The sequence below is a fragment of the Gavia stellata genome, unplaced genomic scaffold (assembly GCF_030936135.1).
Source record: "Gavia stellata isolate bGavSte3 unplaced genomic scaffold, bGavSte3.hap2 HAP2_SCAFFOLD_120, whole genome shotgun sequence".
NCBI classification, from domain to species: Eukaryota; Metazoa; Chordata; class Aves; order Gaviiformes; family Gaviidae; genus Gavia; species Gavia stellata.
The window spans coordinates 81,382-96,303 of record NW_026777188.1 but is presented as its reverse complement, the minus strand read 5'-3'; the positions used below and the strand labels follow the sequence as shown (position 1 = coordinate 96,303).

At 60.4% G+C, this 14,922-nt stretch overlaps 1 protein-coding gene across 1 annotated transcript; it reads left to right on the top strand.

Annotated features, from left to right (window-relative positions):
- Positions 1-1,177: 1,177 nt before the first annotated feature.
- LOC132321811 (maestro heat-like repeat-containing protein family member 2B) lies at positions 1,178-14,904 on the top strand (the record flags this gene model as incomplete). Its single annotated transcript, XM_059835241.1, has 25 exons — positions 1,178-1,294; positions 2,436-2,509; positions 3,019-3,158; positions 3,857-3,979; positions 4,508-4,673; positions 5,076-5,174; positions 5,665-5,816; positions 6,206-6,349; positions 7,165-7,234; positions 7,346-7,459; positions 7,939-8,012; positions 8,354-8,473; positions 9,296-9,403; positions 9,599-9,758; positions 10,144-10,184; positions 10,451-10,592; positions 11,316-11,368; positions 11,808-11,915; positions 12,122-12,241; positions 12,427-12,549; positions 13,377-13,538; positions 13,765-13,887; positions 14,204-14,271; positions 14,634-14,769; positions 14,875-14,904. Coding segments are annotated over exons 2-25 (2,592 nt in total), but the record flags the coding sequence as incomplete, so codon positions are not given.
- Positions 14,905-14,922: the final 18 nt, after the last annotated feature.

The following is a 14,922-nucleotide window of genomic DNA, read 5'->3' as shown; positions in this document are numbered from 1 at the left end:
TGTCTCCTCCAGAGCTCTCCGACTAGGCTATGATGAGAACTTCAGCACCAACAGTCACAGTGAGATTCCACCTCAATTGGCTCTTACCTCCAGAAGACAGCAGAAAAGGTTGTTGATGCAGGAAACCACCAGACTCAATTCCAATGCAGCCAAGATTCACACTGCGATCAGTTGCCCCCCCCCCACCTCACAGGAATCCCTCAGCTCAGTCTCAAGCACACACAGCCCCATCTCCATCTCAGAAGAGATCTTTAAGCCCCCAAACAAACCACTGCCTCATCCCCACATGAGCGACCTGCCCTGATCCTCGTTCCTTTTCCCTCCATCCCTGGCTGTACCACACTGAACCGGTATTTCTTTCCCTACTCACATAACCACACCATATCCAAACACAGTAATAATCGTGCATAGGAAAACCGTCTGCAGTGCCCAGGGACTGCTCTTCCCCAGTTGCAGCACAGTGCACCACAGTGTCATGGTGTCATCACTGATGTAGTGCTGCACACTATACAACAATCAGCAGAAAGCACAGGAGGTATAAGTCTTGACAGACTATTTTTTCTCCCTCACATATTCCCTTTAAATCATCTCTTCAACTCTTCCCAATAAGTATGTAGCTTTTGAAGATAACAGCTTTATAACAGATTTGAAGAAGTGCTTTTCTCCAAAGCTTTTCTGCTGTTCATCTACATTAGGAAAAATGTCTTTACTGTGAGAATGGTGACACACTGGAATAAACTGCCCGGGGAAGTGGTGGAGTCACCCTCACTGGAGGTGTTCAAGGAACGTGTGGAGGTGGCATTGCGGGACATGGCTTAATGGGCATGGCGGTGTGTGATGTGTGTTGGGTTTTTTTGTTTGGTTCGTTTGGGGTTTTTTTTGTTGATGGTTGGACTTGATGATCTTACAGGTCTTTTCCAGCCTTGGTGATTCTGTGATTCTGTGTCTGTGTGATTCATTGCTCCTGTAATAAAAGAGTAAGCAAGTGTACCTAATTCCTCCTAACATGGGCATGACCAGGGTTCCCCCCACAGCCAAGGCCTAAAACTCACCACGGGGCGAAAGTGCGGGTGGACGGAGGAGTGGGTGGGTGCAGAGGCCGGACGGGCGTGGAGGCAGAAGGGGTCTCCAGCAGAAGCTGAGGGATGACTTTTTCCTGCTGTTGCAGACACCTTTCTCCAGGAGCGGTCCGGGTCCTGGAAAGGCTGGAGCCGCATCAAGCAGGCTGGGACATATTCAAGCACGTCACTGAGACCAACAGGCAGCAGCAAGAGCTGCAGAGGCAGCCGCCCTGGTAAGTACCTCCCTGACGCCGGAGAGGGGCTTGCTGGGCACCTGAATTGGCTTTTTGTGGGGGACCTGGCTGGAGAGAGAGGGACCCCTCTGATGGCTGGCTCTGCCCTTTCCAACCCAGAGTCTGTCCTCCCTTTGCAGAGGCCTGGCACCAAGACGTCTTGCCCCGAGGGGGGAATACCTGTTTGGGACAGCCAAGGTCTCGCCGCACCTGACTCAGCCCCAGGCTGATCCGCTGCACGGAAGGCAGAAGGGGCAGTATGGAAGAGGAGCAACACAGTAACTGAGCTCTTGGGAACCTACTTGCAGAAGCCCCTCGCCGCTCCCGGCCCACCCGTGCGTAACCACACAGCATCACACTGCGCCCCTGAAAGTAGGGCTGGGGCAGGGGAGGACACCGGCCCGACCTGGACCCTCTCCACAGGCCACTTCTCCGCAGGCTGAGGGTGAGGCCACTTCTCCGCAGGCTGAGAGCCAGGCCCCCCTGCACCTGGGGGCTCCTACGCCTCAGCAGGAGCTGACGGCCGCAACCCCAGGCCCCCGCAGTCAGTGGCTCGGCCTGGTGCTGGTGTTACAGAACATCCTGAAACGCAGGGTCAAAGTAGTGTAAAAGCTGTGCCCCGAGGGCCCAGACAGGCTGGGCTGGGGCCCCCCATCAGCGCTGCTGTTCTGGGCTGAAAATGGGAAAATGGGGAAAAACTTTGCCGTGCGTGTTTACTGGAGGCTTGTGGCCTGATGCTCTCAGGCCCTGGGTGCCAGCGAGGCTTTCCAGATGGCTGAGTAACGCCGTGCGGCTGTGAGCGGTGGCACAAACTGCTCCGGTGGCCTCGGGTCCCTGGAGGGGGACGTGGATCGGGGACGGGGCTGGGAAGGGCTCTCGGGAGAAAGTCCTTGCTAGAACTGTTCGAGGACCATGAGTGAGTTCAAGTGATGGAGAATGGGGAAATCCTGCATTTCGAGGCCTGTGGGGATCCGCAGGGTGCTGCGTGTCTGGTCCCCGCCCCGCAGCGTGTCCCCAGCACGTGTCCCTGTGTCACAGCAGCCCTCTGTGAGGCGCCGCGCCCCGCACGGGTGTCACAGTGGGCAGGCTCTATATCCTTCCAAGGGGCTGGTGCTGCCCCAGTTTCTCATGGCATTCGCAGGAGGAGGACCCAGAGAGAGCAGTGCGTCCATCTGGGGGATCCTGCTGCCCTGAGGAGGATGAGAGCACTCAGAGGTGAGGCGGTGGTGGGGGGCTGGGGGCTGATGCCTGCTGGGGCCTGCGTCCCCGTCACCTCTCATCCTGCTGCCAGGCACCTCCGAGAGGGCTCTGGCTCCATCCTCTCCCTGCCCTCCGTGGGGCAGCTGGGGACTGCTCAAAGACGACCTGGCCCGGCCGACTCTTGTCGGGGCTGCCCAGCCCCAGCCCTCCCAGCACCTCCTTGCAGGGCCCCATGTCCACGTCCCGCCCACCTCGGGGCCCCCGTGCTGGACTCGCTCTAGCGCATTGCTGCCATTCTGTCACTGGGAGCCCAGAATGGATCCAGTCCCCCAGTGTGGTATTCCCAGTGCGGTCTTCCCAGTGCCGCAGTGAGGGGAAGACTCCCTTCCCTCGTCCCACTGACTGCCCTCTTGCCAGTACAGCCCAGCATAGTGTGTTAGTGCTGGGAGAGGCTGGGAAGATCCTCCCCCCTCCCTGGTGCAAAGCCCTGCAGCCAGCAAAATGATTTCTTTCTTTTCTTCCAGCTCTCTGCCCGTGCTTTGGTTCTCAGTCCAGACCTGCACATCCTGAGGATGGAGGCAGGGCAAAGAAGGCTGTCCCTGAAGCCGTCACTACCTTTGTGGCTAGTGGGGCTTCTCTGCTAAAGCGGCTGCAAGACCATGAGGTGAGACAAGGGGGCTCGAGGGCTCCCCTCCAAGCCCTTGACTTCCCCAGGTGCCGTGGCAGAGGGGGATCTCGCGTGATGGCACCTCTGCCCTCCTGCAGGCGCTTCGTCCCCAAGCGCCGATCCTGCCGCTCCAGCTGGACTAATGCCACTGCTCCCTCCCTCCTTTCCCTGGGAGCTTGCAGTGCTCTCCTGGACAAGGCAAAGCCTCTGGCATAAATCCCAGCATCTCTCCAGCACCTTTGCCCAAGCGCTCAAGGCCCCACCTTAGCTTTGGTTCCAGAACTGTCCCAGCGCCTGGGCTCCTGCCTGTGCGAGGGGAGCGACACTGTGCCCCAAGGTGCAGGGAGTTCATGGCTCCCCCTCCTCAGGGACTGGTCTCATTCCCACATCTTCCCCTTCCTCGCCTGGCACTGTCCGTCTGACCTCCACCATCCCCCATCCTCAGGATCGACTTCCTAGGCTCCCGCATGGCCTTTTACCCTGGTGGAATCAACCTCCCTGTCTGGCTCTCTGGTAGTGTCAGAGGTGCCGTGGAAGATCTTGCCGTTCCCCATGGCTGTCCTGACCGATGCCTGCAGCTCGTACCTCGTGCCCATGGCAGAGAGATGATTTGGGGGGCAGTAGGTCTCTCTCGTGGGTCCCTGGCAATGAGGGCAAAGCAAGTCCCATCACTCCCATGTGTGGTCTGTCCCCAGGGTGACCGAGTGGAGACATACCGGGAGCTGGAGAGCTTCTTGCAAGGAGACGATGGCAGTTTGCAGAGCGGTGTCGTGAACCGCCTGATAGCAGAGGTGTCCAGTGACATGCGAGCAGCCCAGGTGAGCTTGTTCTCTTTCAAGGCCGCCAAAGCAGCCTGCCTCTGGCCCTGGTTTTTGGGGAAATCCAGAGCAGCACAGAGATGTTCCTCAACTATTCAGACCCAGTGGAGGTCCGAAGGGGACTCCTCCTTATAGGGAATTTGAAGAGGAGATGCAGAGAGTAGTGCAGAGAGGTGGACGCGGGGCTGTTTCTAACTGAGCGAGAGCTGGGTTCAAGCTCACTTGAGGAACAGCCCTGGGAACCCAGCAGCCCCGTGGAGAGGCCCCAGGGGGTCCTTGAGTCTGTGACAGTTTGTTCCTGGCATCTCTGCAGAGAGGGAGAGAAGGCAGCAGCACAGGGCTGTGCTAGGGAAAAGCCTCCCGCGTCTCACTGGGGAGCTGCTCGCCTACCCCAGGGTACAAGAGGCAGCAGGCGCCCGGTCTGAGCAAACTGCCCCGAGGGGTCTTGCAGGGGAGACAGGGGCGTTCAGCCTGTCCGAGTGCCTCAGCCTTTTTCTCGGGAGTGTTTAACTTGTGGCACTTTTTCAGGGTGTGACAGATGATGTGAAGATGGCTGCTAGCGACGTCCTGGTGGCTCTGGCCCGCTCCCGCTTCCACTTTGTCATGTCTGAGCTCCAGAGCCACCTGAAGGCCATGGGGAAGGTCCCTGATGAGATCGTGCTCCTCACCTTGGGCAAAATGGCCCGCAGCTACGGTACGGCACCCTGGGCCTCTTGGTTTGGGTAGGGGTCTGTGATAACGGGGAGAAAGCACCCTCCCCCTTCCTGAAGGCTCTGTGTTGAACTGGGGGGCTATGAAGTCGCCATGCCTCCTTGCTCTGTGCCAGGGCTGGCCGGCAGCTCTGCCTTACTAGCCCAGTCCTGGTTCCTGGAGGGTGGGAACCCACTGGAGACAAACCCGCAGGGTCTCTGCCCCGCACTGTCCTCCCCATTTCCCTAAAGGGCTTTCCTGTGTCCCCCTTGGGGAAGGCAGCCCTCCCCACACCCTCTGGCATGTCCCACATGGCCCAGCAGCCCCAGCCTTGCCAGGGATCGACCCCAGTCTCCCGTGTCTCTCACTGACCCTCTCGGTCCCTTTGTCCCTGCCTTCTCTGCAGCCCTGCGGTGCATCCCCTTCGTGGGAATGACGCTGCTTGCCGTGCGTGCCATGCTGAGCCGGGTGGGGAGTGGCCGGATCCTGCGCGCCGTCTGCAGTGGTGAGTGTCGGCTCCTTAGCTGGGGTCCCAGGGTCAGGGGCTGGGGTGGCCGTTGATGCCTCCATGTGATCTCAGAGGGAACATGGCAGGTGTCAGCCCACAGCGAGGTCAGGCCTTGGCGATCCCAAACCTCTGTGAGTGTGCAGAAGGAGCGGGAGAAGCCCCGGAGGTTTCTGTGGGTAGGACGTGACGGTGCTGCACAGGGGAACTCCTGGGTCCCTTCCCATGGCTTCTGTTCCCCTGTTTCCCCTGGGAAATACTGGAGGGGAACAGGCCATTGAGGAGGAAAAGGATGGGGAGGAGGAGAGAAACAGTGGGCTGTTTGAAACCAGACACCTCAAGGGCACAGCTTGGCCTCAGATGCAGATCTGGTCCTGGGCTGAGCCCTGCCGAGCCTGGGACCATCCTTAGAGCAGGCTTGGGTGAGGGTGCAAGGTACCGTCCCTGCTGCAGACTCTCACGTGCTGCCCTTCCCTTTCTCCTGGTGCAGTTCTGGAGCAATGGTCAAAAGGGGTCAATACATACTTCGGCAGCCGGGAGCAATGCCCCTTCCCTCGCAACGGGGAAGCGCAGCTCTGTGAAGACATTTACCCAGTCTTCCGTTACGCGCTGGTAAATTGGCTGGGCTGCGAGGAAGAAGAGGTAAGAAGTGCTGCTTTCCACGCCTGGGGCCACAGCGGGGATGTCCACGTTGGTGGGTCTGTCTGTGGCTGGTGGGGTGCGAGCAGAGGGGTGAGGGGAGGGAGCGGTCTGAATGAGAAAGCATCCCAGGCCGGGAGCCTGCTGTCACTGTGCCTGGGGCTGGAGGCTCTCTGGCAGGAAGCAGCTGAGTCCTGGGGCCTTTCTGCAGGGAGGGCTGGGGTGCGAGCGTGGGGAACTGCTCTCTCTCCTCTGGAGTGAGCCCTTCTGCTGCAGGGCAGAAGGGAAAGGGAAACCCCTCCCAGTGGGAAGGGCAGACTGGTGTGCAGGCGATGCTGAGTGCTAGGCAGACCTTCAGCCCTCCAAGCAGAGCCTCTCCCTTCCCTCTTCAGGACAAGCAGGCTGTGCTCAGGGCGGTGGCTGCCATGATGGAGGTCCTGCTGCGTGAGGAGCAGCACCGCGAGCATGCCTGGGAGCAGCTCCTCTGGCTGCTGCACCAATCTCAGGAGGTCCGAGACACCTCCCGGGTCAACAAGGTGAGGTGTTGCGCAGGGCCCGACGTGGCTGCTGGGGTGGGTCTGCGCGAGTGCCACGAGGCACTGGGGAGCTGTGGGGTGCCAGGAGGAGCTGGGAAGGCCTTAGAGAAGGAACAGGGAGGGGGAGAGCAGAGGAGGCCTGAGACTTCCCCGCACTCTTTGGGCAAGAAAAGAGAAATGCAGGGAGGGGCCAGAAGGGAGGCAAGAGTCCCCCGGGCTTGTCTTCTCAGGAAGGGAGGCATTGCCATCTCTGTAGCGCTCTGTGTGTGGGAAGAGCTTTGCCCTAATGCCCAGCGCTATGTCCAGTCCTGTCCAGTGAGGGCTGAGGTCTGATGAGTGGGAAGTGCCGGGAAACGGAGTTGTCAACAGCGGGCTCTGTTCAGAGGAAAGAGACCCTGCCGATGCTGCTCTGAGGGGAGGGCAAACAAGAAGCCCCATCCAGGAGGGTTTGTGGTTTTCCCTGGGAGCTGCTGTTAGGGACTCCCCTTCTCCCAGATGTGCTGGATTTCTCCCTTCCCAAGTGCCTTTAAGTAGCTTTAGCCTCCTCTTCCTCCCCCGTTGTCTCACAGACCTTCCTGCAGGCCAGGAACACGCCAGGATTTGTGAGACAGGTGCCACGTAGGTTCCTTAAGGCTGCAGGAGGCCTGATCCTGGCTGTTCGGAATGGGCCTGAGGGGCAGCCCTGTTCCCACAGTGATTTCCCTCTCAGCCAAGTCGCAGCAGGACTCTGGGAGAGGAGGGCAGAGAGCACCCTTTCTTTTCAGTCCCCCTCAATGCTGATGCAGATTTCTTTAAAACAGACCTTGTTCCCACAGCTCCCTGACGTGACCAAAGAGCCTGGCCTGGCCCCTAAGGCAGAACTTCCCCGCTGCATCGCGCTGCAGGGTAAGGCGAGGAGACTGGGCGATCCCCCGTCGTGCTGTGGCGACTCTCTCCCTGTCCTTGGCAGTCAGAGGCAGCTGCCTGCTAGTGCAGAATGCGATTTCTTCCCTGCAGCACGAATATGCCCTGAGGAGACGGGCATGTTTCTGCACTCCCCGGAGAGCGGTGGGAGCAAGGCCGGTCGCGTGGCAGCCCTGGGCCTGCTGGGAGCGCTGGCCCACTCTGACGGTCAGTGCCATGGGCAGGGACAGAAGGCAGGGGTTGGGGCTGCTGGGCTGAGAGCAGGAACAGGCTGAAAGCGGTGCACCTGCACCCAAAAGGAGCTGCAAAGAGCGGGTCCCCCAGCCGAGCTGACGCCCTGCGACAGGGCTCGAGCTCTCCTCCGGCAGTTAGAAATGGTGGCACACCAGGGATGATGCTCCAAGCTCAGTAACACGGGCAGGCTGGTGGGTGGGCGGGTGGGCTGGTGCACAGGAGCTGCTTGTACCCAAGTCATTTCTCACGTGCTCTGTGTTACCATATTACCATAGCTTTCAGTCCCTATAAAACAGCTGTGCCTCTAGAAATGGAGTCGCTCTGGCTATGCCGCTGCCTCCTGTGAAGTCAGAGTCAGGCCCCGCTTTTCTGTCCCGTTGGTGTGCGAAAAACTTGGAAGCTTCTGCCATTGGGGCTCTGCCTCAATGCACACCTCTCCATATCTCTTCCAGCACCTGCAGTGAGAGAGAAGCTGCCCCAGGTGATGGAGGCCATGGGGTCAGTGTGCAACGACCCCAGTGCCCAGGTGAGCTGATTTGGGAAGGGACAGTGCCACCAGGGGAGGCAGAGGAAGCCTTTCCCTCAGGGCAGACCTGGGGTGCCTGGGGAGGTGCCGGCGCATTGCCCAGGCAGTGGGTGATGGCTCCTCCCCGGGGAGAGCTGGCAGAGTGGAGCGGGGAGGTCGCTGTGCTCTGTGGAGCAAATGCCCGTCCAGCCTGGTGCTAAAGCCCAGCCCTGATGGCCGGAGCGAAAGCTTCTGCCGTGCGCTTGTCATCTCTCCGCGAGCCACAAAGGCTGCCCCCAAGCAAAGGTGGTTTCCCTTTGGGTTTTGAACAGGAGGACCGTAACCACGCTCTCCCCTGGCAGGTGCGGAGGGCAGTTCTGGAGTTCATCCGGGAGCTGCTCAGCTCTGGCTCCCAGAGCTGCTGGGCATGGGATGTGGTGGGGCACATCTTCAGCGAGTTCAGCCGGACCTCAGGCAGACTGGTAAGGGCAGAGCGAGACACCTGGGGCTTCCAGCAGTGCCTGGCCTGTGCTGAGAGCTTCTGCAGGCATCCTTGAGCATGGAGAGCTCCACGCTGCAGGGCCATCAGCGCCGGCGCTGCCATTGGAATGACCTGCAAATGGCTGTTCCTCGTGTGTGTGTGTGCTGATGTTGGTGGAGACGTCAGTGAATGATGAGGGTTTGCACCCGGGCGTGCCACCTGGGACTGTGGGGCTGCCTGCGCACCCCACAGGCTGAGCTGTGCCCACAGACACCTTCAGCAAAGCTGCCTTGCAAAGGGAGGGGTCTTCTAGGGACAGGACATCCTCCATCCTTAAGTGCTCACAATCAGCAAAACACAGCCACTGCAGCCAGATGGGCCTGGCTAGAGGATCTTTCTGTGGTGTTCTCATACTCTGGCCCTCCAAAGCATGCCCTGCCCATCCAATAGCAGTCTGGGGACCCGCATCCCTTCTGGCAAGGGGACAGGCCGTCTGGCAGTCCCTTTGGTGAGTGTTTCCATCTGGGTGCCCAGGAGATGAAGGATGGGCATGGCTGAGCCTTTTGCTGACTTGCTGAGGACCTTCCCTCTGGCTAGAGCCTCCCTCCAACCGGGGGATCTGTGCGTGTTGCTTTGCTCCAGGGCTTTCTAGTCCTTCCCAGGGTCTGGGAAGTGGTTCCCGAGCTGGGTCTGGCCATTCTTGTCCTCCTTCTGGAGGTCAGTGCTCCTGGGAGGTTGGCGCAGGAGCACTGGTGAGGCCATGCCTGAGCCTTGTCGGTCGGGAGCTGAGAGTAACAGGGGTTTTGCCAACTCTGTCTTACAGGTGGCAGGAGGCCTTTTTGCCTGGGTAACACCGGAGGAAGGAGCTCTTCGAGCCCTGTGTGTGGACATCCTGGGCTCGCTGGACGTCTCTCTGAGAGGGATGACCAAAGTAAGTCACCCTGTGCCCTGCTGCTGTGGCCACTTCTTGCCTTCAGGACATTTTTCTTCGTGCTTCCCCATGCTGTGAACCTCTCCCCTCACATGTGCTGAAGCACACAAGGCTCAGGGAAAAGCAGACTGTCACTTTTGTCTTCGAGCTGAATAGAAATGCTGATGTGGTGAATTGCCTGGTTCTTCTCTGCAGCTCCTGTGGCCGAGGCTGCTGCAGTACGTAGTGCCAGCCCAGTACAGCGGCATGCTGATCCCGCTCTCCCGCTGTCTCCAAGCCCTAGTTGAGAGACGGGAGAGCGCAGGGTGTGAAGAAGACGAGGAGGAGCCTGATGCCGTGGACTCCCAGGAGCAAGGTAGAAGCTAATGGGTTCAGCCAGGGGCTTGGCCAGTCTGTGTCTACATGCACCCTGCCAGCCCTCAGCAGAAGCCTGGGAGAACCAAAGGGCGGAGCCAGGCTCTGCTGCTGGGCACGAGGGGCTCTGCCCTGCATTGCCCCTTGCCCAGCGCAGAGGCCCGTCTCTCCTGCTCGCAGCACTCTCCTGGCGAGCCGGGGCTTGTTCCTGGCCATGTTGGAGCTGCCTTCGTCCCGTGCTGGGCAGCCCTGGGGATTTCTCCCGGGTCAGCGCTGTGGCAGCACAGCTGCTCTCAGCCCTCAGCCCTGTGTGGGGCATCGGAGGCGCGATGGGCACGGCATGGCAGGGGCTCGTTGGCTCACCTAGCCTTTCTTCCTCCCCACAGCCCGGCTGCCGGCTCCCCAGGCCCTGCTGGCTCGACTGCTGGTGAGTAGTGGGGCCCGGGGGAAAGAGCTTTTCTGGCCAGGGGTGGTGGGGGAGCCCAGGGCAGAGATGCTGTTGAGGCCCGTGCCGGGATCCCCCAAGGAGGAGGCAGTGTGCCTGAGACTGCCTGGGCTCGTTGGGTATCCCACTCCTTTCTTGGGGCTAGCAGCAGCCCGGGTGCAGGAGCGGCATCGAGCTCCCTCCCTCCCTCCCGGGAAAAACTGCAGCTCTGGTGGCAGGAGTGACCCTTCTCTCCTGCCCTCGCCTAGGTGGTGGCAGCAGCTCCTCACAAGAGCGGCGAACGTGCAGTCGCTGCCTTGCAGCTGCTGCAGGCCCTGCATGGCAGGATACACCGAGCCTTGGGGGTGGTGTGGACTACCGAGATCCCCCTCCTGCTGCAGTACTTGGAAGGTAAAGTGCGGGTGGGGAGGGAGAGGCTGGGGGGAGGGAAGGGGGTCAGGAAAATGCAGCTTCCCAGCGTGACGGAGGAGAATTGTCCCCAGTTCCCCAGCACTTGCTCTGCAGCCTTTCCCCTTCCAGGGAGCCAAAGCTGAGGCTGGGGGCAGCCGTCCCCCAGTGTCGATTTGGCCCAGGGGATGGATGGGGCTGTTGATGTCCTTTTGGAGGGCAGGTCTTGGCGGCACCCCCATGTCCTGGCCGGGACGGTGTTTGGGGAAGGGACAGGACTGGTGCTCCTGGAGGGGGTGCAGCCCCTGGCTTTGGAGAACCAAGTTGCCAGGCCAGGCCAGGTTTGCAGCAGCTGTCCTTGGCAATAGCCTGGGAGAAGAGCTGCAAATGGGCAGAAAGTGGTGGGTCATTAAGGAGAAAATGTGTGTTGCCAATGCACGCTGGCACGCAGTGGTCGGAGTTGTTCTGGGAGCTGCAGTCAAGCAGTGTGGATCTGTTGTGGACAGCACGTCCTTGCCCAGCTTGAATCAGTGGCCCTGACAAATGTTCCTGGGATCCCTCCTGTGTCTTTGGCCTCACAAGGGCTTTGGTGTAGGTGCTTGTAGGCCCTTTCTAGCCTGATGGCCTGGGAATGTTGGGAGGTCTGACCGCAGAGGAGACCACAGGGCTCGTCTTTGGTGTGAGCTTAAATAGCAGCGACGGCTTTTGCTTCCTCTTGCTTTCTAGGGAAAACCAAGAGGTCCCTGGACTCTGCAGAGTGGGAGCATCGTGTGCTCAAGGTACAGCATCCTTGGGGGGTGTCACAAATAGAGGGGGAGAAGAGGGAACAGACAAAGTTGTGGGAGGAAGCTCGGGGCTGCCTGTGTAGGCAGCAGGAGGTGGGGGCACCTCCTGAGTGCCCTGTGCCTCCCCCCGCAGTAGGTGCCTGCCCACTCAGAGGAGCTGCTGTCTGCGCACGTGCCACGGCTGATGGCTAATGCCCTCTATCGCTGTGGCACACGCCTTAGCACTGCCTCCTCCTCTATGTCTGGCATGCCGGGAGGGTCTCGCCTGAGGTGTTAGGGGAAGAGGGAGGCTGGTGAAAAGAGGGCTGGGTGGGGCAGGGGAAGAGTCTGCCGTTCCCAGTAGCTCCCCTCAGCAGTGTCCCGGGACATGCGAGCGTAGAAAGCATCCTGGCCAAGGGCAGGGGAACACTCGCTTCCTCTCTGTTCCCCACAGTTCCTGCGAGCGTCGCTGGAGCCCATGGAGGACAGGGCCTGGACCATGGGCCTGAGCCAGGAGCTGAGCCAGCAGCTGGGCAGCTCTGCCCCCGGCTCCTGGGAGAAGGTGTGTCTCCTGCCCCGCGCCAGGGCTGGGGCTCTGCCCACGCAGGCGGTTTTCATTGCTTCCCCTTCTCTTGCCCCCAAAATGCGCCTCCCTGGGCTACTCCAGTGGCTGGCTACCACCAGGGGTGGTCGGGTCTGTCTGGGGCCAGACCTTTCCTGACAGGTCGGGCCGTGACCACATCTCGGACGTGGCCTCTTCTCTTGCAGCTTTTCCTGTACAAGGCCCTTGGGACAGTGCTGGCAGCTTGTCAGGATCTCAGACACGTCCAAGGGCAGGTGCTGAGGTTCCTGCAGGAGACAAACCCTGTGCAGCTGTCTGAAGCCCAGGTGAGGTGATGTTCATGTCCTGCGCATCCCCTGCCTGTTCCTGGGGGAGAGGCAGGGCTGCTCCAGACCTCGATTTCCTCCATGCTGCCATTTCCCCCTTGCCGCAATGTCCTGCCTGGCCGTTGTTGCTGGCCATGGCCGAGTGCCTGGGCTGGAGCCAACTCCCTGTTTCTCTGTGGTTGCAGGGAATGATTTCTGTTGTGTCCCACACGGCTGAGAGCCACTTCCATCTGGTCTTGGACACAGTGAACATGTTCTCCACCGCTTTCACCAGAGGCTGGTTTTATCAGACTTCCATGGGCTGGAAGGTAAAGGAGCCAGGGTTTCCCTGTTTGGCTTTCCTTTTTTGGCCTTCTTTCACTTCTACACCTGCAGCAGCCAAGTTGTGGCAGCTGCCTTGAGATAAGCATTCGTGTAAGAGCTAGCCGAGACCTCTGTTTCAGAGGGGACGTCCTGGCATTGGGGCCCCTGAGGTGTCTTTGGAGAGGAGGGGGTTTGACACCGGGTGGATCAGAGCCACCCAGCTGGGGCAGCTGCAGCGGTTGCTTGCTTGCAGCCACCTTGCCCCTGACTTAACTTCAGCAGGAGCTGGCGACAAGGGGGTGGGCACGGTGTGACACTCTGACCCTTCCCCAAAGCTGAGGGCCAAGAGCAGGAGCCTGGTGAAGTCTCGCTGGCTCTGCTCCCCACCTGGGGGCTGTGGGGAAGCCTTTCAGGGCAGGGCAGGGCCCTACAGAGAGAGCGGTGCAGCCTGGCCTGGGGAGGTGAGCAGAGTGGGCTCATCTGCACCCCTGACGAGCACGGGCTGCGTGTCTGCGCAGGACCGTGACAGGCTATGTCAGATACCTTTCCACAGAAAGGTTCCAGGCAGCTCCCCGACCTCTAAAATCAGTGGTAAAAGAGCCAGCAGTGTGTGCGATGCTGGCTGCACCTCATCCCCATCCCCATGCGAGATCCCAAGCTGTGGGATGGGAACAACTTCTGGCCTTGGAACTCGCAGCTCGAGGAGTGGCCTGGGGAGCTGCTGGGAGGTGCCCAGGGAAACAAGGAGCTGGTGAGGGTGCAGGGCAGGGCCTGCCGCAGGAGCCTGCCAGAGTCCCGGGGCTGACCTCTCAGGGCATCTCTGTTGACACAGGTCCAGCAGCAGCAGAAGATGGAGAGCGCCCAGGCCATTCGTGCTGCTCTGATGTGCACCTACAGCGGCATTGCACTGCGTGCCCCCAAGGAGCAGCTGCTCACCCGCGTGGATAAAGAAATCGTGGGCAACATCCTGCGGCTCTCCAGAGCTAAACAGAGGGTAGGAGCATGGGGCACACAGGGCAGGGATGCCTGGGTGTCCCAGCTTCAGCCCCTTGGGGCTGGGGTGCACCGAGGTGGACGGTCCCTTTCTAAAGATCTCCCAAGGAAGGGTTTGTCCTCAACGTCCAGATCCAGCCCCCCATGGGTTTCCCCTGCCCATGCTCTTCTTCCACCTCTCAGCCCTTCAAAGAGTTGAAGGGGTGCTTTGCTCTCTTTGGCCTCAGGACTTGCAGCTCAAGCTCGCCCTGGTGCAGAGCATCACCGAGGTCAGCTGTGCCATCCAGGCTGTGGGCAACTGCGGCAGCTTTGAGCTGTCCTTAAAGCAGGAGGCAACGTGGACCTTGCTGGTGAGTGCCTGTAGCCGGGGTGGTCGCACGGGGGAGTTTTGGGCTGTGCCATCGGACTCGTTACCCCAGAGGCACGATGGTCTCTGGGCTTCACGTGAGCTCCTGGAGCTGTGTCCGGAGCTGGTGGGGCTCTTGAGTGCTGGTGCTGGGTGGCTGTGGTTGGGGAGCAGGGGCCCTCCTGCGGTGCCTTTGGGGATGCGTGGGGGTGACGGGGCAGTGTCTGCCCAGGCCTGGCAGCAGAGCCTGTCCCCAGGGGAGGCGGGAGGGCCGTCCCGTGCCCCTGCCAACTCTGTGCTTCTCTTTCTGGGACTTGCAGGACTGGATCAAGGGGGAGCCCTGGGACTCCCTGGTGTATGGAGTGTTCCAGGCCCTGGAGGAGTTGAGGTGAGGTCTGTTCCCCGGGCTGTGGGGACTCCCAGTGTGCCCCATCCCAGCTGGCTGGGGCAGCCCCAGTGGCCTTGAGCATGGGGCCGGGAGCTGCTGGGGCTGTGGAGTGGGAGGGTGTTCCCCATGTCGGGTGTCTCCCACAGGAAGGGAGCCCCCGAGGTTCCTTAACCTGGGGGCAGGGGTTTGCCTGCTGCCTGGGAGGAGGCAGGAATTGCTGGCGCTGAAGGCAGTGCTTGCTGGCGTGGGCGGGGGTGTGTTGGATTTGGGGCCCTCGATTAGGAGGAACCCAGATGTGGTTTGAGCCACTCTGGAGACAGTAAATCTCCTTTGTGTTTTCTCTTCCTTTTTCCTCTGGCCAGCAAGCTGAGGCCACCTCTGAGGCGGGAGGAAAATCACAAGCTGCTGGCAGTGTGCTGCCAGACTGTCTTGTCCTGTCCTTCCAAGGAGCAGATGAAAAAGGGCAGGAAGACAGTGAGGGCAGCTGTGAACATGCAGGTACCCGCTGGCCAGTGCCTGCCCACCCCTGGGTCAGGATCCCACCTCAGTGCGCCCCGGCAGCCCCCATGATGCAGAACCTCAGCTCTGCTTTCCTGCTTTCAGCTTCTGCACAGGAGATGCGTGGAAGATCTGGGCCATCTCCTAGAAGCC